The sequence below is a fragment of the Glycine soja genome, chromosome 4 (genome assembly GCF_004193775.1).
Source record: "Glycine soja cultivar W05 chromosome 4, ASM419377v2, whole genome shotgun sequence".
NCBI lineage: Eukaryota > Viridiplantae > Streptophyta > Magnoliopsida > Fabales > Fabaceae > Glycine > Glycine soja.
The window spans coordinates 32510755-32535910 of NC_041005.1; the positions used below are offsets into that span (position 1 = coordinate 32510755).

Consider the following 25156-nt stretch of genomic DNA (forward strand, 5'->3'; position numbering starts at 1 on the left):
GGGTACAAACGAGCCCTGCGTTACCTGCTCTTCTAAGGAGTCCTACACAAAACAAGTGACACAAAAATACACCACGTGCAGTCATTGTTCTACTCAAAATACTTAAACATATGAACATTGCAACATATTGGTGAACCTACTATTTTATCTGCAATTTCCTGTGCGGACTCAGATGTCATATTGCCAACACCCTGGTCCGAGCAACCTTCCACTTAACATGTCTTTTTATTGGAGATGGGGGTTCATCAAGGCTTGCTGCATTTTCACTCAACAATGCTTCCTCTTGTATCCTTTTTCGTTTCTGGTCTAACAATTTCTTCTCAAGCAAATCATATCCCCCACGTGAAAGATCTCTCTCTTTTCTGCAATTTTTGCTTGGAGACTCATCAAAGATCGATTGCCGATTAAATCTAATTTGAGAAGGAGCCAAATAGAGATAAATGACAGCAAATGTCTGTTTTGCAGAATTCAGCAGGAGTATGCAGCCCATCTCTTTTTCAATTGTACCAAATCTCTAGCCTTATGGTGGGAATCCTTAGCGTGGACTGGAATAGTTGGGGCATTCCCCATAATCCCTAGGTACCATTTTCTGCAACACCAAAATGAGATGAATGGAGGGAAAAGAAACAATAGGTGGAAGGATGTTGACGAAGAGAAGGACAAGGAAGAACAAAATAAAAAGAAGATTAAGGAAGTGTCACATGAATGCTCCTTGGTGAACAAGCACAAGGCCATTTGGATGACAAAGCCTGAGGAGATCACAAAGGAGGAGTATTCTGCTTTCTACAAGAGTCTCACCAATGACTAGGAAGAGCATTTGGGTGTCAAGCACTTCTGAGGTGAGGGACAGTTGGAGTTTAAGCCTATCCTCTTTGTTCCTAAGAGTCCACCTTTTGACAACTTGACACAACGAAGAAGCCTAACAATATTAAGCTTCGTGTGATTTAAAAGTTGGGATGAGTTAAGAGTTAATTGACAAGCTTTGTTCTGTCCCTTCCCCTCACTTGCAACTGTAGCTTTTCTTTGGATGTTGCAGGTTTTGAACTAAAGACTTGAGGCTTGTGACATTTAATTAAACAACGAAATAACTAAAGACTTGCAAGTGTAATATAAATCTTCATCTATTTTATGTTAAAGTTGTTGACAATGTGCATGCCACAATAAACAAGGAAATAACTTCTGCCTGCTGGTACAAACCTTAACAATATTTTGGTTTTTTATTTCCTATTTTCCTAAATAATTATCATCTTGTGTACAGTTTATTTGTGACCTTCAAAGATTTGTATAAAAAACGGTGAAAACAACCAAGTTCATGTCACATTTTAATATTTCTTTGCGAAAACACAGTGAAAGCAGGAAATCTGGTAGGAAATATTTAACGTTTAACGTTTCCTTGAAATTGAAATATGGCAAAAGAGTAAAAGGTAAGAAGTGATACCTTAAATTTGACACTATTGCATAATGTCAAGGATTGTACCAGTGATTGAGGATTGATGTGGGGCAAAAATGCCTTTAGAGATTAGCATTAGAAGGTGCTATTCTTCCTTCCCAGACTTATCTCAACATGTTCCACCGCTAGTAGTGGATGTTTGGACCACTATAAAACACACACAAGTACACCCATTTTACTATCCACTTATTTCCCAATTCAACCATTTGTCACTCTTTATCTTTTTCATTTCATGAATCAATTCCTACATTACTCAATCAATACTGATCCATCTTCCACGTATAAAGAACACTTTACAGAAACATTTACCTTATTCAAATAAAATTACTTGCGTAAATTCTGCTTATATAAACAAAATTAGTTAATAATAGACTGTCTACTACTACTGTTCAAGAAAGCAAATCAAAGTTGCTGATATTTTAGCAAAACAATGTCTACTACTACTGTTTTACAATTTTTGACATTGTTCCTTATTTCATTGGTATTACATAATTAGCATATACATGTTTCATCCACGTGGTTTAGTTATCAATTTAAATTTGTGAAGTTATTATACACATGATTTGTTATGTTCTGTATCTTTGATCTGCCAATATTTGTTCTCTACCTCATCTAAGTAACTAATATTCATATTTAAAATAAAAACTGCCCTTGTGTCGTTCTTTACAAATATGGGAGTCTACGATATCAAATCAACTATTCAAATAAAGGACAAGTCATTTAAAATAAAGGGCAGCAAACACGTGTAGAGATTATAAAGGACAAATATTTGATATATGCACAAATATGTTTTTAACAGAAAAATTGATGGGGAATTCAAATATACTATTTGGTATGAAGGACTTACTAGAATGTCATTCCACACTATGTCCTTTAGCGTTTCAGGTACGTCTTTCCAATTATTGTGGATAATGGGAACCTTTTCTCGCGCCACTACGCCTAGGTAGCTATGGAACTTTTCACGCATCGGTCCCGATGCTCTCCCGGTAGCGAGATCCACATAAACTGCCGGTCTGGGCTGATCCACGGTTCTTAATGTCAATGTTCTCAACCGTGTCGTTGTTCTACTCCTCTTGGAAGTCGCCTCTGATTGACCATCGGACTGCGGGGGAGACGTCGGATCTGTGGCCATGATCCTGTAAAAAAAAATACACAATTAATATTAATCTTCAGATTTACAAATTAACCACAGCAAAGGCGTACTAGTAAAATAATCATTATATTTACACATTAAACAAAGCAAAGGCGTACTAGTAAAATAATCATTATATTTACACATTAAACAAAGCATTACTTTCGCACTCAGCCTGTAGGAATGTTTTCCCATAGACCTTCATCATGATCTACACAATTTGCATGTCCATCATCCACTTCATCAGCTTCATTCATTGAAGGCAATTGTTTCGAAAAACCATACATTTGACCAATGTCAAGGGTTGACTCATCGTTATGGTAATTCATTCCACTTGGTCTTCCTTGCAGAACCACACACAAACTTGAATTACATGGATCTTGTACATAGAAAACTTGTCTGGCTTGTGCTGTCATAATGAAAGGTTCCTCCATATATGCCACCTTACTAAGGTCTACCAAAGTAAATCCCAATGGATCTTGAAACACACCCGTTGTCCCGTTGACCCACTGACACTTAAAAACAGGCACTCTAAATGCTGTATAATCAACCTCCCAAATTTCTTGAATGACACCAAAGTAAGACATGGATGCTCGAATGGGGTTGTTGTCCGATGTACTGCAAAAGTGATCCGAATCAGCATCAACACAGACCCCGCTATTTTGTACCGAACTTTTATCATCTTGGGACTTTGTGTAGAATGAATAATTGTTAATGTCATACCCCTTCCATGTAGGGACATTCAGATTTGGGCCAATGGCTAACAATGTCAGTCTTCTGGAAACAGTTTTATCAGCAAATATTGTTTGTCTAAACCAATTTATGAAAGTTTTGTTGTGCTCTTGCAATACCCTCATCATGTTCATTTTGGGGTGACTATCTCTAACATGTTTTTTGTGAGCCTCAATGTACGGAAACACCTCTGTTTTGTTGTTTAATATATACAAATGTGCTTGTGACACGTCATGTCTAGTCATTGTCACAACATTGTATCCACGAGTACCCTTTCCGGCTTTTGGCTGCTCATGTCGGGATGCAGGAACACCAACAGGTTTCAATGAGTCAATGTACTGTGAGGCAAACTCAATGCATTCTTCAGCAACGTATCTTTCCACTATTGAGGCCTCTGGTCGATGTCGATTCTTCGTATAACCCTTTAAGACCTTCATGTACCACTCAACTGGATACATCCATCTAAAATACACAGGACCACAAGACCTTATTTCCCTTACCAGATGAACAACTAAGTGTACCATAATGTCAAAAAATGAAGGAGGGAAAAACATCTCCATTTGACAAAGGACAATGGCAACCTCATCTTCCAAAGCATCCAACTGTTTAGGGTCAATGACCTTCACACATATAGCATTAAAAATGAAACACAAGCGACTGATTGCAACACGGACCTTCTCAAGCAATGTTCCGCGGATTGCAACAGGCAAAATTTGTTGCATTAACACATGACAATCATGCGATTTCAAGCCAACCAACTTAAGCTCATTCACAGACACAAAACTCTTGATGTTTGAAGAGTAGCCTTGTGGGACTTTCATATTACGCAAGCATTCACAAAAACTTCTCTTTTCAGCTGTTGACATTGTATAACAGGCTGGGGGCAGATATGTCCTGGTACCTTTTGAGATAGGATGCAAAACCTGACGTATACCCATGTCAACCAAGTCTTGACGACACTTGAAACCATCCTTTGTCTTGCCTTTCATGTTTAGGAGGGTCCCAATTAAAGAATCACAAACATTTTTCTCGACATGCATCATGTCTATACAATGCCTAACATGATTATCGGACCAGTACGGAAGATCAAAGAAAATAGACTTCTTTTTCCACATGTTTGAAGTGGATGATGGTTTTTTTTGGGACTTGCCGAACATATTTTCGACATCCTTGACCCGCTAATATACTTCATCACCTGTTAATGGAATTGGCGCGGTTTCATGTTCTTGAGTTCCATCGAATGCCTTCTTCAATCGTCGATACGGATGAAACTGTTTGAGAAATCTTCGATGCCTAGTATAGACAGTCTTCTTTCCATGTTTAAGTTGGCGGAAACTTGTATTTTGCTCACATATAGGACATGTGTGATGTCCTTTGACACTATATCCACTTAAATTTCCGTAGGCTGGAAAGTCATTTATGGTACAAAAAACCATTGCACGCAACTTGAAAGCATGCTGCAAATTTGCGTCCCATACATCAACCCCTTCATCCCACAATTTCCGCAAATCGTCAATTAAAGGTCTTAGATATACGTTGATATCATTACCTGGTTGTCTTGGACCAGCTATCATCATACTCAGCATAACATACTTTCGCTTCATGCACAACCACGGAGGGAGATTATAAATGAACAGCAAAACGGGCCACGAGCTATGGTTAGTAGTTAATGTTCCAAATGGGTTCATTCCGTCTGTTGCAAGACCAAGCCTTAAATTTCTAGGCTCGGCCCCAAAGTCAGGATATAGACGATCAATTGCCTTCCATTGCGGGCTATCTGCAGGATGTCGCATCAATCCATCTGATTTTCTGGTATTTGCATGCCACATAAGGTTTTTTGCATCTTCCCCATTAGCAAACAACCGCTTAAACCTTCGTATTATTGGGAGATACCAACACACCTTCGCTGGACGGCGGTTGGCGGCAGATACTAGTACAGTAGAATCTCCGTTGCTCGTTTTGTACCTTGAAACCCCGCACACAGGGCAGTCATGTAGTTCAGCAAATTCATCTCTGTACAAAATGCAGTCATTACAACATGCATGAATTTTTTCATACTGCATCCCAACTGGACATAAAATCTTCTTTGCTTCGTAGTGATTCTTTGGCAACACGTTATCAGCAGGAAGAATTGTTTTCAACAACATCAGCAACTCACTAAAACTCTTGTCACTCCACCCAAATTGGGCCTTCAAGTTAACTAGACCTAACACAGCAGACAACTTTGTGAAAGATGTGCAGCCGGAATACAAAGGCATTTTTGAATCAACTTCTATGTTGTCATACAACGCTGCATGTGCCTCTTCAAACCCCGCTTGCCCAAGATCGCGAATCATTTCTTCTATAGGATTTCCACTGGCTGTAGTAACATCGTCAGGCTGTGACATGTCAGCTGTATCGAGGGATTCCCCATGCCATATCCACTTTGTGTAGCTACAAATTATTCCCTCACAAATAAGATGAGTTCTTATGTCATCAATTGTTTGGCGCCTCCCATTTGCACACTTCACACATGGACAAAAAAATTTCCCCCACATAGGTTCCGCTTTACTTTGAGCAAACTGCAAAAACTCTTCAACACCATTCTCGTACTCTTCAGTGATACGTGATGTGTTCATCCAACTTTGATCCATGTTACGCCTTCTATGTAAAACGTTAGTGGCTTAGGGATTACTTGACATGCATCACAAGCATAGAGCACCAATTGCAGTAGAAAACACAGCAGCACTGCACCGTTTGTACAAAACGCTGCATTACAAAACACAATAGCAAGTGTAGTTAGTTGGACCAACAATGCTAACAAGTCAAATGGTGCATGGCTGTTTCAAGGGATTTGGCATTTTTCAACAAAAACTGCATAAACGACAGCATCGAAATTGAATGAGGAAAGTGGTGCAATTCAAATTCAGCTTCATTTTTCAAACATTTATAAAATATCAAATCAGCTGAAATTGGGAAAAATAGTCTGTGTCAAACACAATTTTCGTAGTTACCAAATTTATTGGGGAATTAGAATCTATTTATAGAAAGGTTTGAAGGGTGATGTGATTGTGGTCCTAGATGATGTAGTGTATAGGGTTTATAGACTGATGCAGATTGCTTGGCAATCATCGTAGACTTCGAAGTTATAAAGCCTGCGTTACTGCAATTTATAATGTAATTTTCACTTACGTTGGGGTGATTTGGCTTTCCACAAATGTACTGAGTACATAACGTAAGATGTATCAAACTCACCCGACCGTAGCTATTTCCCTATGGATATTGAATTTTTCTATTAATTAATTTATGTTGTATAGTATGGGATGAGTTACTAATCAGATAGAAAATTATGGAGGCAATTGTTGTATTTACAAGTGAGATACCACTTCGTAGGATGAGGGACTTCTAGCTTAGCTCCAATTAGCTGGATTTCCAGGATGTGGAAAGCTCTGTTTGTTTAACCGAGTCCTGTTTAGAAGATCGTGCTTACAGTTTTCCTTGTCCAACAGAGCTGCAATTGGAGTAATTAAACTTGAGACATACCACTTCTTCAATAGTTATTCAACTTGAATGCTCTTCTCCCCCATTAAGTTTGTGCAGATTTCTGTCCATTAAAAGCAGCCTCCTTTAAGGAGAATTTTCATCTTAGTAACAGGAAATGAAAAGTCCCATTCGTAATGACATTTGGAAAATATTACTTTTGTATTTGGAGATTAAGATTATATTTTTCATGTTATCTTCTTCAGACATTTCTAATAGAATGCAATTCCCATACAATTTTCATAGTCTATAATTGCCTCTAGGTTTCTAATTGGGTTAGGTAGAAGTTTTTATAAAGTCTTACATGCAGCCTTAGGGTGTTTTTTCCCCTTAAGTCTTACATGTAGGGTTTGTTAGCGCTCTTGACACTATTATTGAAAATTTTTGTTGGGTGTTGGGGCAATCCATTACATCTGTTCGAATCATTGTTTGAGGGCAATTATCGTGGCAGAGGTTCCATAGGTTCTTGGAATGGAGCAAATGATTCTAAACATGAGTATTACAGTCTTGTTTTCAACTTTAAAGAAGCAGTTTTTCGCATAGAAAAATAGATAGAGATACGCCGATTAGATAGCTGTCGAACTTGCAATGGTTCAGGGGCTAAACCAGGGACTACACCATCCGTATGTAGAAGTTGTGGAGGTCAAGACCGGGTTGTCTCATCAATGAGAACTCCATTAGCCATCTTCCAGCGGTCAATGACATGCTCTGCATGCAAGGGGACTGGAGAAATTTGAACAGCTTGCAATACATGTTATGGGGATGGTCGGGTAAGGAAATAAAAAGGCGGAGATGAAGAGATTTATTGTAGCCTACTTCAGTACACCTAGTACTGAATTTTATACATAATATATTTGATTTTTCCCGGGAAAAAAAAACAACAAAGGAAGGGTAAATGCTGAGACCTCTTCCAAGAGGTGCAGCATACATGTACTTAAGTTATGGGTTGTAGCTGGTCCACAATACCATCCTCTAATTTCATCTTTTGAACCACAATTGTGTTTAAACTATACTTGTACCTATAGTACCTGTGGTACTCTGGTAATTGTATGACATAATAAACATCATACTAGACAGCTCAAAAGAACAATTACACCGCATGAATATCAAGGCATTAAACGCATACATGTTTTCAGGCATCATACATGTTTCTCATTTGTGGAATTTAAAAAACATATTTTAAACTATTACTACAAACAATAAACACACCTGCAAATAATTAAAAGAGTTCTTTGGTGATTCTTCGGTGCCTGATTCAGCCTGAAAAATAATAAGACTTTCGTCAATCAACCGCATATATGACAAACATTTGTGTAATATGTAGAAAATAATTTGCGGCAATCAACTTCATATTATAAAGAATTAAATTGCAAGTGGCTCACTAATGTTTGCTTCTATAATTTCTACTCAATTGTAAGGTTCTTCCCCAGTTTTAATAACCTTGAATTCAGCACATGGTTGACTTCAAATTTCAGAGGTCTATTTTTGCATGTTTCATATCATGCCTTGCTGTATATGTATAATTTTTTTTAACAATAAACCTATCCACCACATTTAATGATATGATAAATTGGGAAATACGTAGGGGCACACATGGTTTTCGTAAAATGAAGGACCCCATGATGGCATACTTACTTGAAAAGGAATATGTGTTTGTCTACTTGACAAATATAGATACACTGATAGACCCGCTGAGATATGTTCTAAAGTTTGACTAATGACTTGAATATATGAAAGGACTAATAAAGAATAAACTGAACCAATACCAAAAAAACTGCAAATATAAACTGTAACTACTAAAAACTAGTCAGACAGGTTTTGATTTTTGTAAATAAAAAGAATTTACTCAGACAACGCCATTTTACAATACTATTTCAAGCGGCTAAATAACACTGTTGTAAATAATGTCATGTGTGAACTTAATTTTGAACGTAATTATAATGGTACAAACTTGTGAATGGAATGTCTATTACTGATAGTGTAATGTTATTATATAATTTGAGTATAAGTGAATATCACTTTACTAGTTCAACTACTAATTGTGTAACTTTTTTAATTTTTTAGCATATAATGTAATATAAATTACTTAATTTATATCTATAAATTTCATAATAGTGGTTATTCCACTATCTACTATCCTACTATACCAGTTATGGGGTCAAATGCTCTGCATCAGTATTGAGGGTGGTTTTTCATGCCATCATCAATTTACAAGAATATTAATTGATTTAATTGGAGTCTTTGTACATAATTACCTAATACTTAATTTCTTGTTAGAAAAGTACATTGGCCAAGAGTTTACTTTTACTTTTCACCTACTGTTTATAGGGAAGTGGAAAAGCTTCCTACAACTTGTATTTCTGCCTTGATATCTACTAAATTACTAAATTGGCTGGTTTGTACTGTAACTTTTTTTTGGGGTTTCAGAAAGAAGTATCCCGTTTGCGTGGTCTAGTTGGTGGAGGAGAAATTCAGGATAATGACATTTCAGTTGTCAGCTTCCCAGGTTCTCCTGGATCCTTCAAGTGGGAAGGTGTGCAAGGATCATTCAGTCCATTAACCTCTGTTAAAAGGATATCTCAGGTTGATATTTTTTTGTGTCCAAGAAATCATTCAGTCTCCCATAACCTTGTTTACTGATAAGCATCTTTCTCTTTTTGCAGAAAAAAGACTATGACATTGCCCTTGTTGGGGCCTTTAGAAGGGAAAAGGACAAAGAGATGGAATTACAGGCACTAAGAGATGAAATTCAAGCGTCCATGAAGCTGGTATCTTTGAAAAGCCATATATTTCTTATTGTTTTGTTATCAGTTTTGAATGATTGATTAATGAGGGAGAGAATAAACAAGTTTTGACCTATAAGTAGCAATTTATAATTATATATGAGAAACACCTATCAATTTAGTTTGTTGTCATAGAGCTCCATTCTAGTATTTTCAATGTTTTAATTTATAATCACTATTTTTTGTTGATTTATCAATAATGATAATTCTTGATGTTTTTGTGATGAATTAAATGATTGAAAATATGGGATGATTTTAGGTGAGACAAAGAGAAGATGAGATACAAAGTTTGAAGATGAGACTACGTTTTCGAGAAGCTGGAATAAAAAGATTAGAAACAGTTGCTTCTGAGAAGATCTCAGCCGAGACACACTTGCTAAAAGAAAAAGAGGAGCACTTGAAGGAAATTGAGGTCTTGCGGGCCCAGGTGGATCGGAATAATGAAGCAACTAGATTTGCTATGGAAAATTTGCAGCTAAAAGAAGAAATTAGAAGGCATGTTTTATTGATACAGCTAAAATACTTTTTTGTTGCTTTTTTTTTATTCATGTGCATGCAAAAGTAACTCACTTTGATTTCATGATTAAAGTAAAGGTTGGGAAGTGGCATAGTTACTCTATGACCAAAAATCAATCTTCCAGTATGAACAATATATACATTGCCTATTATATCCACAAATATGAAAATATGTAAATCAGTTGAGGCAAGAACACAGCCTTATGGTATTGTCAAACTCAAAAGAAACTAGTCAACCAACCAGTCCAAGTTCTCCAACAAATTAGTGCTAGCTAGATTACCAGTGACTTTTCTGTGATATACATGTTTTCCATAATGTCATGTTGCTAATGCTTATGTATCTTCAAAACAGGTTAAAGTCATTTTGTATGGAAGGTGAACGAGAACAGATGAGTGAACAAATCATGGTATTGGAAAACAAGGTATGAATGGATGCTTTTGTACTTTGTAAAATTTTCAGTCAATCCCTCTCATGTTGATTTTTATTTTTTTCCTTTCACTTGTATGTGTAGTTGTTGGAAGCACTAGATTGGAAATTTATGCATGAAACAGATCTGGTAAGGGTTCAGGTTTTCACTTTTTTTAGTGTAATAATTTTTTCTTGTGTCTAGAATAAAAGGCACTGCAAACTCCTATCTTGACCTCTTTGTCTTTTGCAAATGTTAGAAAAAAAATTCTGATTTGATGATCGAAGATGTACATAATGATGGTAATCTCATCTCCAAACAGGTAAGAATGATATAGTATTTCCTGCATCCATATTCATGTTTGAAGCACTGCACCGTTTGTACAAAACGCTGCATTACAAAACACAATAGCAAGTGTAGTTAGTTGGACCAACAATGCTAACAAGTCAAATGGTGCATGGCTGTTTCAAGGGATTTGGCATTTTTCAACAAAAACTGCATAAACGACAGCATCGAAATTGAATGAGGAAAGTGGTGCAATTCAAATTCAGCTTCATTTTTCAAACATTTATAAAATATCAAATCAGCTGAAATTGGGAAAAATAGTCTGTGTCAAACACAATTTTCGTAGTTACCAAATTTATTGGGGAATTAGAATCTATTTATAGAAAGGTTTGAAGGGTGATGTGATTGTGGTCCTAGATGATGTAGTGTATAGGGTTTATAGACTGATGCAGATTGCTTGGCAATCATCGTAGACTTCGAAGTTATAAAGCCTGCGTTACTGCAATTTATAATGTAATTTTCACTTACGTTGGGGTGATTTGGCTTTCCACAAATGTACTGAGTACATAACGTAAGATGTATCAAACTCACCCGACCGTAGCTATTTCCCTATGGATATTGAATTTTTCTATTAATTAATTTATGTTGTATAGTATGGGATGAGTTACTAATCAGATAGAAAATTATGGAGGCAATTGTTGTATTTACAAGTGAGATACCACTTCGTAGGATGAGGGACTTCTAGCTTAGCTCCAATTAGCTGGATTTCCAGGATGTGGAAAGCTCTGTTTGTTTAACCGAGTCCTGTTTAGAAGATCGTGCTTACAGTTTTCCTTGTCCAACAGAGCTGCAATTGGAGTAATTAAACTTGAGACATACCACTTCTTCAATAGTTATTCAACTTGAATGCTCTTCTCCCCCATTAAGTTTGTGCAGATTTCTGTCCATTAAAAGCAGCCTCCTTTAAGGAGAATTTTCATCTTAGTAACAGGAAATGAAAAGTCCCATTCGTAATGACATTTGGAAAATATTACTTTTGTATTTGGAGATTAAGATTATATTTTTCATGTTATCTTCTTCAGACATTTCTAATAGAATGCAATTCCCATACAATTTTCATAGTCTATAATTGCCTCTAGGTTTCTAATTGGGTTAGGTAGAAGTTTTTATAAAGTCTTACATGCAGCCTTAGGGTGTTTTTTCCCCTTAAGTCTTACATGTAGGGTTTGTTAGCGCTCTTGACACTATTATTGAAAATTTTTGTTGGGTGTTGGGGCAATCCATTACATCTGTTCGAATCATTGTTTGAGGGCAATTATCGTGGCAGAGGTTCCATAGGTTCTTGGAATGGAGCAAATGATTCTAAACATGAGTATTACAGTCTTGTTTTCAACTTTAAAGAAGCAGTTTTTCGCATAGAAAAATAGATAGAGATACGCCGATTAGATAGCTGTCGAACTTGCAATGGTTCAGGGGCTAAACCAGGGACTACACCATCCGTATGTAGAAGTTGTGGAGGTCAAGACCGGGTTGTCTCATCAATGAGAACTCCATTAGCCATCTTCCAGCGGTCAATGACATGCTCTGCATGCAAGGGGACTGGAGAAATTTGAACAGCTTGCAATACATGTTATGGGGATGGTCGGGTAAGGAAATAAAAAGGCGGAGATGAAGAGATTTATTGTAGCCTACTTCAGTACACCTAGTACTGAATTTTATACATAATATATTTGATTTTTCCCGGGAAAAAAAAACAACAAAGGAAGGGTAAATGCTGAGACCTCTTCCAAGAGGTGCAGCATACATGTACTTAAGTTATGGGTTGTAGCTGGTCCACAATACCATCCTCTAATTTCATCTTTTGAACCACAATTGTGTTTAAACTATACTTGTACCTATAGTACCTGTGGTACTCTGGTAATTGTATGACATAATAAACATCATACTAGACAGCTCAAAAGAACAATTACACCGCATGAATATCAAGGCATTAAACGCATACATGTTTTCAGGCATCATACATGTTTCTCATTTGTGGAATTTAAAAAACATATTTTAAACTATTACTACAAACAATAAACACACCTGCAAATAATTAAAAGAGTTCTTTGGTGATTCTTCGGTGCCTGATTCAGCCTGAAAAATAATAAGACTTTCGTCAATCAACCGCATATATGACAAACATTTGTGTAATATGTAGAAAATAATTTGCGGCAATCAACTTCATATTATAAAGAATTAAATTGCAAGTGGCTCACTAATGTTTGCTTCTATAATTTCTACTCAATTGTAAGGTTCTTCCCCAGTTTTAATAACCTTGAATTCAGCACATGGTTGACTTCAAATTTCAGAGGTCTATTTTTGCATGTTTCATATCATGCCTTGCTGTATATGTATAATTTTTTTTAACAATAAACCTATCCACCACATTTAATGATATGATAAATTGGGAAATACGTAGGGGCACACATGGTTTTCGTAAAATGAAGGACCCCATGATGGCATACTTACTTGAAAAGGAATATGTGTTTGTCTACTTGACAAATATAGATACACTGATAGACCCGCTGAGATATGTTCTAAAGTTTGACTAATGACTTGAATATATGAAAGGACTAATAAAGAATAAACTGAACCAATACCAAAAAAACTGCAAATATAAACTGTAACTACTAAAAACTAGTCAGACAGGTTTTGATTTTTGTAAATAAAAAGAATTTACTCAGACAACGCCATTTTACAATACTATTTCAAGCGGCTAAATAACACTGTTGTAAATAATGTCATGTGTGAACTTAATTTTGAACGTAATTATAATGGTACAAACTTGTGAATGGAATGTCTATTACTGATAGTGTAATGTTATTATATAATTTGAGTATAAGTGAATATCACTTTACTAGTTCAACTACTAATTGTGTAACTTTTTTAATTTTTTAGCATATAATGTAATATAAATTACTTAATTTATATCTATAAATTTCATAATAGTGGTTATTCCACTATCTACTATCCTACTATACCAGTTATGGGGTCAAATGCTCTGCATCAGTATTGAGGGTGGTTTTTCATGCCATCATCAATTTACAAGAATATTAATTGATTTAATTGGAGTCTTTGTACATAATTACCTAATACTTAATTTCTTGTTAGAAAAGTACATTGGCCAAGAGTTTACTTTTACTTTTCACCTACTGTTTATAGGGAAGTGGAAAAGCTTCCTACAACTTGTATTTCTGCCTTGATATCTACTAAATTACTAAATTGGCTGGTTTGTACTGTAACTTTTTTTTGGGGTTTCAGAAAGAAGTATCCCGTTTGCGTGGTCTAGTTGGTGGAGGAGAAATTCAGGATAATGACATTTCAGTTGTCAGCTTCCCAGGTTCTCCTGGATCCTTCAAGTGGGAAGGTGTGCAAGGATCATTCAGTCCATTAACCTCTGTTAAAAGGATATCTCAGGTTGATATTTTTTTGTGTCCAAGAAATCATTCAGTCTCCCATAACCTTGTTTACTGATAAGCATCTTTCTCTTTTTGCAGAAAAAAGACTATGACATTGCCCTTGTTGGGGCCTTTAGAAGGGAAAAGGACAAAGAGATGGAATTACAGGCACTAAGAGATGAAATTCAAGCGTCCATGAAGCTGGTATCTTTGAAAAGCCATATATTTCTTATTGTTTTGTTATCAGTTTTGAATGATTGATTAATGAGGGAGAGAATAAACAAGTTTTGACCTATAAGTAGCAATTTATAATTATATATGAGAAACACCTATCAATTTAGTTTGTTGTCATAGAGCTCCATTCTAGTATTTTCAATGTTTTAATTTATAATCACTATTTTTTGTTGATTTATCAATAATGATAATTCTTGATGTTTTTGTGATGAATTAAATGATTGAAAATATGGGATGATTTTAGGTGAGACAAAGAGAAGATGAGATACAAAGTTTGAAGATGAGACTACGTTTTCGAGAAGCTGGAATAAAAAGATTAGAAACAGTTGCTTCTGAGAAGATCTCAGCCGAGACACACTTGCTAAAAGAAAAAGAGGAGCACTTGAAGGAAATTGAGGTCTTGCGGGCCCAGGTGGATCGGAATAATGAAGCAACTAGATTTGCTATGGAAAATTTGCAGCTAAAAGAAGAAATTAGAAGGCATGTTTTATTGATACAGCTAAAATACTTTTTTGTTGCTTTTTTTTTATTCATGTGCATGCAAAAGTAACTCACTTTGATTTCATGATTAAAGTAAAGGTTGGGAAGTGGCATAGTTACTCTATGACCAAAAATCAATCTTCCAGTATGAACAATATATACATTGCCTATTATATCCACAAATATGAAAATATGTAAATCAGTTGAGGCAAGAACACAGCCTTATGGTATTGTCAAACTCAAAAGAAACTAGTCAACCAACCAGTCCAAGTTCTCCAACAAATTAGTGCTAGCTAGATTACCAGTGACTTTTCTGTGATATACATGTTTTCCATAATGTCATGTTGCTAATGCTTATGTATCTTCAAAACAGGTTAAAGTCATTTTGTATGGAAGGTGAACGAGAACAGATGAGTGAACAAATCATGGTATTGGAAAACAAGGTATGAATGGATGCTTTTGTACTTTGTAAAATTTTCAGTCAATCCCTCTCATGTTGATTTTTATTTTTTTCCTTTCACTTGTATGTGTAGTTGTTGGAAGCACTAGATTGGAAATTTATGCATGAAACAGATCTGGTAAGGGTTCAGGTTTTCACTTTTTTTAGTGTAATAATTTTTTCTTGTGTCTAGAATAAAAGGCACTGCAAACTCCTATCTTGACCTCTTTGTCTTTTGCAAATGTTAGAAAAAAAATTCTGATTTGATGATCGAAGATGTACATAATGATGGTAATCTCATCTCCAAACAGGTAAGAATGATATAGTATTTCCTGCATCCATATTCATGTTTGAAGCAGTGAATGTCACAATAGCTTACTTCAACATAGATGTAAGCTAGAACCTAGAATCTGATTTTGATTGTGCCCATTTATCAGGTTTTCAGATTAGCAGTCACTTTTCAGTGACCCACTGTATAAATTTCATGAGTCTTTATCTAAGTTTCTGAAATCAACATAATTTACCAGTTTGGTGTTGTCATCAAATCTTGCTAAATTAAGCTTTCCAGTATAAATATTGGTGGACATATATTGAATCTCATGAAAATGGAAAAACAGGCCCATCTCAATTAGTGTGTTTTAAATCTAACATGAATAATACTGGCGCTCAACTAGTAGTAGGTAGTGGTAGACATGGAATGCAGTTTAGACTATACATTTTGTTTCTTCATGTTCTTCATTTACCACTTTTTAGAAATGGTCAGGGTGGAAACTCTAAATCATCTATTTTTCTTCATTTACCACTATTATCACATTGTGGATATTCTAGAAGCTCAGTCCATATGTCAATCATTGTCATATGGCCAGTCATTGAATAAGGAGCCCTAGTAATTATTTAGATATCCAATGTGTAAAAAGATAGAATGTCTTTCTGCTTAATTATCTTACATTTATAGTTGTTTGTAATTTTTTGTGCTTGCATTTTAAATTTTTTGTGAATATGACTTATTCAACTATTTAATTCTTATTAATATTTGTCTTTAGGAGTCAAGTTGAAAATCACGATGGCAGTCTTTGGTTAGGGAGGAAAATGAGTTTCTCAAGATTCAGGTCTAGATCACACTTGTTTGTACTCTTATTTTTAAAAAAAAAAAAACTTTATTCAACTTACTAGTCCATTTGTCTGTCACATTCTCTCTGACTTGATATGTTTTATCTACGACAGGCTATACAAAACCAGCCTTTGGGTTGGGGAGGGTATGCTCTAAAATGCAAACTTCAGAACCTAAAACATAGACTAAAATCCTGGAGTAGAGATATCTGTGGAGATCTAGGCAGCAAGGTGAAGCAAACTCAGAATAGGTCACTGCAAGGAAGGCATAGTATTTTTTATATGTACGGAAGACTTAATGCCCCACGACACTTTGGGAATGATAATAGAAATTATTTGCCATCATCTGTGTTTATGGAACAAACGCCTTATGAAATCAGTGCTCATCGCTCTTCAAGGTAAAGAAAAGAAAACTAGCCAGTGGGGAAATTAACTATAATGCATGTATTAAAACATGGATAAAATTTTGATATATCTTTAATGTTATTCTGTGTAGATTACACCCGACAGCACTCTTCAATAGTAAAATGATGATAAGATCAAGTTCAGGGTGGGACAAAGATTTATATAATTGTCAGTCGTATCAACATAGTTTCTGCAGTCCTAACCTCACTGGGCACGCGAAGTTTGATGCTGAGGTAATAAAACTGCTACATTACTCACATTTTTACCTGCCAATTCATATTATTTGATTTGCTTAATTATGAGAATTGAAAATAGGTAAATTAAAGGAGAAATAAGAATGATACAAATAAAAGAGAAATAAAGTATATTATTTAGATTAATAGAAATAGGGAGGGGGAGTAGAGAAATTTCTCTCTACTTATTTTGATGAGTGAAAAAGAAAATCAAATAACAATTTTTTTTAATTTTTTATATAATAATAAAAACTAAAAAATAAAAATGAAATAGAGATTAATTATTCTGCTCCATTTCATTCCAATTTGGGAAAAAAAGTGTTTTCTAGTAGATCTCATGAAAATAACTTCACTTCTATCTATTTTTTTTCTCCCAATCAAATGGGGTTAGAGTTTATATTCCCCATAACATTGATTTATAATTTTAAAATGGGAAAGGAGCATTAAGTCCCTTTAATTTTATTTTTTTCAAATAGACAGCCTCAACTTTAATTTTGTCTTAATTAATACTTAAATTATACTTTTTCTTTCAAATAGACAACATGAACTTTAAAATTATTATGATTGATATTTTAACTTTAACTTTTTCATAAATAGGCACCTTGAACTTTAATTGCATTTCAATTAATCTTTAAAACTTATCTTTTTACTAATATTTTTTTTATCTTAAATGTTAATCATTCATTTTTTTGTTACAACTCATTTTCATATTTAAAATGTAATAAAGAATATAAATTTAAAAGATATGTATAAAAAGGGAAAATAATAACATAAAAAAGTATTATTTGATTTTTTAATTTTTAATTTTATTATATTTTAATGTTTGATCAAATCTTATTTTGGGAAGACTCTTGGGTGGGTGATGGCTCTGTTCTTAGAGAAAAATACCCAGATTTATATGAGGTATCTTCTCAAAAACTTCAGACAGTGGCAAGCATGGGGATTTTTGGAGAAAATGGTTGGGAGTGGAAATTTTCTTGGAGAAGACATCTTTTTGATAGTGAATTGGGGGAAGCCACAGCTTTTATCGACCAGACCTCAGCTATAAGTCTTGTTACAGACTTGAAGGATGACTGGGTGTGGGGAGCTCAACCAACGGGAATGTTCTCTATAAATTCTGCTTACAACTGTCTCAGATTTGAGCAGCCTCTCCATCAGCCAAACAGTGGCTTTAGACAGCTATGGGAAATCAAAATCCCCCCTGCAGCTTTATCCTTTGCCTGGAGATTACTCTGGGATAGGCTTCCTTCTAAGGATAATTTAATCAGTAGACAGATTGTCCTCCAAAACGATCTATGCCCTTTCTGCCAAAGCCAAGTGGAATCTGCTTCTCACCTTTTCTTCACTTGTTATAAAGTTATGCCATTATGGTGGGAATTCAACTCATGGGTGAAGGAAGATAGAGTTTTGCACAGCAAGCCTATGGAAAACTTTCTTCAGCATTGTTCATTGGCTGGATCGAGGAATTCTAACAGAAGGAGGAAGATTTGGTGGATTGCAGCTACCAAATCCATTTGGAGCCTTAGAAACGACATGGTTTTCAACAACCAGTCTTTTGACATATCTAAATTGATGGACAGATCTATTTATCTCACTTGGTCTTGGTTGAGGGGATAGGAAAAGGATTTTACTGTTCCTTTTCACCAATGGTCCTCTTATATGTCTTTGTCATTCATTTAATGTGTCATTTGTCGGGATGGGTTTTATTGATTTTGGTGGCTGTTGGTTATTTTTCTGTGTTTTAGGGGATGCTACCCTTTGTTTTCCTGTAGTACCTCTGGTACTATGCTTCTTATATATATAATATTATTTTTGGTTGTTCAAAAAAAAAAAAAGAAGCAGAGGCTCATGAGACAGCAATTATGCTGGCAAAGGAGAATGATGAACTCAAGATGAAACTTAAAGCCTTGATTGAGGATAATAGTAAACTAATTGAATTGTATGAACAAGTTGCTGCTGAGAACAATAATAGAAATGTTAATAAAGGGGAGGATGGTCAAGAAATTGGTTCCAAGATTGACAATGGTTTTTGTAGGGTGGTTTTTCTTTCCTGTTTTACAGGTCTACTATGTATCTTGTAGTACCTCTGGTACTTTTTTAATCAATATATATATATATATATATATATATTTGCTTTCCAAAAAAAAAAATATATCAATGAAGAGTAAATTACAGTAAATGTCACTGAAATTCCCCCTGATATCCCTGTTTTTTCTACTCGTACACTAACCCTATTAATTGTTTGCAAAACATGACACTAATATCCTTGTACATTACACTATACCATTAATTGATTGAAAATCATTACACCATGTACCCTTGTAAGAAAGTAGCTGTAAACGTTAAAAAACCAAGGGTTTTGTGCAATATCAAAAACTTTTAAGGGGAGTTAGTGCAATTTAATGTTATATAAAATGTAAACAATTTGAATTCAAAACAAAAGACGCGTCATTTCACAGACAAATTGTTCCAATGAATCAGAACGCCTTGCCACTTTCTTGGCTTCAACTCTTTTAAGTCAATTTATGAGAACACACTCATTGATTGTGCAGGTATTGTTATTTCAGTATTTAGAAACTTAATGAGAGAAATGACAATCAACAGTTACAAAGTAGGAAACATATCATAACAGGGGAGTTCATGTCCACCTCAAATGCAATAAACAATGAAACTATAACTGATAGAACGAACGCAGGCAGAAGGTACCTTAGATTGAACAACACACGATGCTGGCCTCTGTGTTCTGCTGGCAGGAATGACGACCTGCGATTAAATTAGGGGTCTTTGGTCTGGTCATTTGACAGATAGTATAGATTAGGGTTTATAGTTTTTAAGATGTAAATATATATATATATATATATATATATATATATATATGTGTGTGTGTGTGTGTGTGTGTGTGTGTATATATATATATATATATATATATATATATAACTATTAATTTAATCAAGGGACGAAATTAAGGTTTAAGGATGAGAACCTGCAGAAAATCACGGTGCTGCGTGTGACTTAGCGAGTTAGGGTGTTGCAACTGGAGGATAAAAAGCACAAATTGAGGACCAGAGAGAGCTCAGAGCTGTTCCAATGTTGTTGAAGACAAGATGTTTAGAAATTTTTTTGTTTTAATTTAGATCATTAAAATTCAAAAAGGGGTAAAAAATAATAGAAAAAACATTGTGGCAAATTATAGCCGCCAATAAATGCTAAGACCAAATAAACCACAACTGTATGCTTTGTGACGTTTATAGCCAATCAGTATTTTAATTTTTAAACCGCGGCAATGTATATATTGTGTTGGGATAAAACACAACAATCCATTTTATCCCACAAAATAATGGCCATACCATAAAAAAAAACAGAAACAACTATTTATCACTTTATCTTTATCATGAAAATTTAATTGATTTTTTTCACCATCAATCTAATCCAAACACACTAGTAAGTTGAATTCCAAAGAATTCCTATGGGGGGAAAACCAGATAGTAGGAAGATTGCTTGGATTTCTTGGAGCCAGTGCTGCTTTCCTAAGCATATGGGAGGGTTGGGGATTAGAGATCTTCCAAGTCTTAACAAGGTTCTGTTGTTCAAATGGAAGTGGCTGATGTTCCACCAACCAGACCAGCTTTGGACCAGAATTCTGATCTCTATGTACAATGGCTGGAGGGGATTGGAGTATGGTCCTCGAAAGCAGTATTTCTCTACTTGGTGGGCTGATTTAAGGGCCATCTTTCAACAGCAAAATGTGGTCAGTGCTGATAATCAAATCAGGTGGAAGCTGGGGAGAGGTGACAAATTCCTCTTTTGGGAAGATCCTTGGGGTGATGAAGGAGTTCCTCTAAAGGATCAATTCCATGAGTTATTCAGTATTTCTTCCCAAAGAGATTTAAGGGTGGCAGAGGTGGGATCTTGGACAGAGAATGGATGGGTCTGGAATATGGTTTGGAGAAGACACTTGTTTGATAATGAGGTGCAGCTAGCCTCTATTTTCATTGATCACATCCACCAAATCAGAGTTAACAACAATCTCAATGATACCTGGGTTTGGGGAGCTGAATCCTCTGGGATTTTGTCAACTAAATTTGGTTATCAAGTTATTAAATCTGAGATGGTACATTCAAGGTCTGTACCTGGGATTCAAGAAACTTTGGGAGATCAAACTTCCTCCTAAAGCCCTTTCTTTTGTTTGGAGGTTATTATGGGACAGACTTCCCACGAAGGACAACTTGATCAAGAGGCAGATTCAGGTAGATAATGATTTATGTCCCTTCTGTCACAATCAACCCGAATCCGCATCCCATCTATTTTTCACCTGTGGCAAAACTATGGCTATATGGTGGGAATACCTTTCTTGGGTAAAGGAAGACAAGGTGTTTCACTGTAGGCCTTTGGATAATTTTATCCAGCACTACTCCTCAGCAACTTCAAAGGTTTCTAACACAAGAAGGACAATGTGGTGGATAGCAGCTACAATTTAAATTTGGAGGCTCAGAAATGCTATCATTTTTCAGAATCAAACTTTTGATCTCAATAGGCTGACAGATAGCACTTTATCCTAACTAGGATTCTAAATTTTGGGGAACTATTCAAGATTAGGAATTTTATGTTATTCCTGGAGTGGATATTACTGTCCTACTTTTCTCTATTTAAGACAACAACCTTATTTCTTAAGGATTGAATTTTGATTTGACTTTAAATGCAGGACCTATCAAACTTTTACAATGGGTTTGGTATACATGAATGAAAATGGATGAAAGTGTGAGGAATGAAAAGAGATGAAAGAGAGTAATGTATACTATTCTCTAAGTGGCTGTCATTTGTTTCTAAAAGGAAACAGCATACTGACTCAATAATTATAATATAAACACAAAAAACAAAAAAAAACATTTGCATTTGGATATACTTATTAGTATAAATATGATAATCTGCTCCTAAATACACCATAATGATCTGATATCCTACTGTGGGTCGTGTTGAAACATTCAAATAGGATCTAAGTCAAAATGATTTTAAAAAAAGAATCTCTTTGCAGAGGGAGCCACAAATTGTAACGCAGCAACTACAGAATCTACAGAAACACCAAAGATACACCAACTTACCAACCAATAACACCCCATAAGAATTTTTTTTTTTTTAATCATTTGTAAACGCACAATCAAAATTAATAATCAAAAAGTACCTTGTGCCAGCAATAGATGCAGAAGGTGGTTCCGTCCTTATGGTCTTCAATTTAACCTTGTTGAGTAAGTCTTCCAATTGATCTAAGTTCCTCTGAAAAATGTAACAAAAATAATTCAAACCCAAAGTACACAACGCAAATAATTATCCAACTCGAATAGCAGTTATTGGACTCTTAGTTTCAGAAAAAGCTTAATTACTCCAATTTGCTGACTATGTAAATGAGTGAAAAACCTGTATACATTGTTGATCCGATAACCAAGTAACACATGTTTCCACAAAGAAAATAAAAGCGAAGCTAACTTTTTCTGACTAAGTAGAGAAATTCCAAAACAACACATAAAAAATGGAAATACTTATAAAATCAATGATTTTAAACTGCATTAACTGCACTTTTACACGTAAACAAGAAAAAGAAAAAGAAAAAACACATGGTCAACAAAAAAAAACAAAAAACAGGTTAGGATGTTACCTCTTATAATCTAACCACGTTCGGATGCTTCAGCAGCTTCAAGGTGGATATTTCCCTCTTTATCTGCTATGAAAAAATGAAGATGAGAAAACTGATCTTATGTATTAATTTGAATCATAAATTATAAGCAAAGAGAGGTAAAGAAACAAACAAACATAAATTTTGCACAAAAATTGCCAAACAAAACCCAATTACACTGTAAGAGTGTATGACCACCTAATTTCCAGAACATTTTGGCACATTTGATTCATGCTTCTCATTTGATTCATGCTTCGCATATGTAATAATGGAAGAAAATAATCGAAACCACAATTGCATATGTAATAAATCCAACAACCTATGCTCGAAGTGCACCAATCCAGATAACAAAAACGCGAAACCAAAACAACCAACAACATCAACTTCGTTAGTACTCTGACTTAACTAAACCCTTTGGCCTTCAAATCCTTTTCGCATATTCAACGATGACATTGTTAGGGCAACTCAAGAAGTCGATAATCACATTTTAAAAGTCTTATATTATGAAACAAGAACTAAAAAACTTATATTATGAAACAAGAACTCAAAAACTTCGACATGCTTACCTTCACACTAGCAAGGTCGCGACACCACTCCAAAGGGCACGAGATCGGATACGTGGTGGTGGTCAGAACAATGGCTAGGGTTTTTGTTCTTGGTGGTCGAAAAGGCAATGTCACGGTGGGCACGACGGAGTCGTCGCTGGGATGACTTCAGGCAACAGAGCGCATGCGCATTAGGGTTTTGGTATAGCTTTTTCGAGGACGCGAGAGTGTTGAATCATCGTGAAACAAGGAGTATTTAAAGAACAAAATTAAAGACGGTGCATACGTAACACCGTCTTTGTCTCTGACCACAACTACGACGGTGTCTATAAACACACCGTCTTAGATTAGTTCCACCAAAGCTACAAACGCGGCGTTTAAGTGAAACGTCGTCGTATACGAAAGGCGCCATATATAAAACTTATATATTTACGGAAATGCCACCGTGTGCATTACTACGTCGGGTAATGTACGACCGACGTAGAATGTGCGTCGTAAAATACAATATTTCTAGTAGTGAATAACTTATGTGTTCAATCAACTTAGTTGAGACAACTTTAATGATAAACATATAATTTGTGTAATTAAAAAAAGTGAAATTACGCAGGGTTGATTTGGTTTGTACAATTTTTGTGCTGACGTACAACACATGAGATACGTTTAAAAAAAATTGACATTCAACTAATATTTTAGGCTAAAATAATATTTCGGTTACCATATTTTATTTAATTTCGAATTTTAGTTCTCCTATAAAAAAATTAGAGACATGTAGTCTTCTATTTATTTAAATTAAGAATTTTGCTTCAACAGTCAATTAGACAGGGTGTTGATCGTTAATAACAAAAATGTTGACAACTAAATAAAGGGCATGATGCTATAATATTGGATTTTTTTAAATTATTAATTTGATTACTAGATCATTTAATTTAATAAAAATTTAATTCAAAACTATTAATTATTAAAATAAAAGCCTTAAATACAACTTTGGTTCTTCTATTTTGTTAAATCTGTAATTTTGATTCTCCTATTTTAAAATACAAACATTTAATTCCTATTTTAAAAAATATGTAATTTTGATTCAATCCTCAATATTGACTACAATTATTTTTTTACTTTTTACATTTTAATTAATTAAATTAATTTTTATAATACCTTAAATGAATATGTTAGATTTAAAATTTAGTTAGACTAAAATAAAATAAAATAAAAACATAGCGGGTCATTCATTTTTTCATGCATATTCAAAAAAACATTTGTTTATAAAATTAAATTAAATATTTTTATTGAAACAAATATCATTAACTAATTAAGTTCTCAAGAATGACATAAAGAGGAAGAAAATATTCAAACTAAGAACATATATTTAATTATACTCCAACTCAGAAACTTTGGAGAAGAGTTGCTCGTTGGAGAGCACAATTGTGAGTTGGGTTGTGTTCGGGGGGAGGGGGGGAGTTATTGTCGAGGCCTGAGAGGCGGTGGTTTAACCTATGGTGGATGTCAGCAGTTCGAGTCCACTTATTTCAACGAACTTAGTTGATGCAAAGTTATATGTTAGCACTTCCATTTTTCTGATTCGGCAGCAGTTTGATATATACTATGATTTATCATTCATGGATGTTGATAAGATCCTTCCATCTAGCAGCACCTTAGGATGACATAGCGTTAAAGTTAAGGGCAAGGTACACCTTCTTTGTTGCCATTTTGTATTCTGACACTGATTTTGCACTGAACGATGGTGAATGGGTCTCATCATTGACACGACAATCGCACAATTT

The 25156-nt window shown here is 34.9% G+C and overlaps 4 protein-coding genes across 4 annotated transcripts; 3 read left to right on the forward strand and 1 right to left on the reverse strand.

The window, feature by feature from the left end:
• Positions 1-4492: 4492 nt before the first annotated feature.
• Positions 4493-5947, reverse strand: LOC114410741. Its single transcript, XM_028374676.1, has one exon. It carries the CDS (start codon positions 5945-5947, stop codon positions 4493-4495), a length of 1455 nt encoding a protein of 484 aa, XP_028230477.1.
• Positions 5948-9078: 3131 nt separating this feature from the next.
• On the forward strand, positions 9079-14525 carry LOC114410742 (kinesin-like protein KIN-12E). The gene is made up of 8 exons (XM_028374678.1): positions 9079-9416; positions 9497-9601; positions 9876-10111; positions 10485-10554; positions 10645-10689; positions 10799-10861; positions 14128-14283; positions 14364-14525. The coding sequence occupies exons 2-8, from the start codon at positions 9554-9556 to the stop codon at positions 14523-14525; spliced, it is 780 nt and encodes a 259-aa protein (XP_028230479.1). The 5' UTR covers positions 9079-9416; positions 9497-9553.
• A 228-nt stretch (positions 14526-14753) lies between these two features.
• LOC114408162 (kinesin-like protein KIN-12G) lies at positions 14754-16519 on the forward strand. The gene is made up of 5 exons (XM_028371255.1): positions 14754-14978; positions 15352-15421; positions 15512-15556; positions 15666-15728; positions 16461-16519. The coding sequence occupies exons 1-5, from the start codon at positions 14779-14781 to the stop codon at positions 16470-16472; spliced, it is 390 nt and encodes a 129-aa protein (XP_028227056.1). The 5' UTR covers positions 14754-14778; the 3' UTR covers positions 16473-16519.
• A 1747-nt stretch (positions 16520-18266) lies between these two features.
• On the forward strand, positions 18267-18782 carry LOC114410743. Its single transcript, XM_028374679.1, has one exon. It carries the CDS (start codon positions 18267-18269, stop codon positions 18780-18782), a length of 516 nt encoding a protein of 171 aa, XP_028230480.1.
• Positions 18783-25156: the final 6374 nt, after the last annotated feature.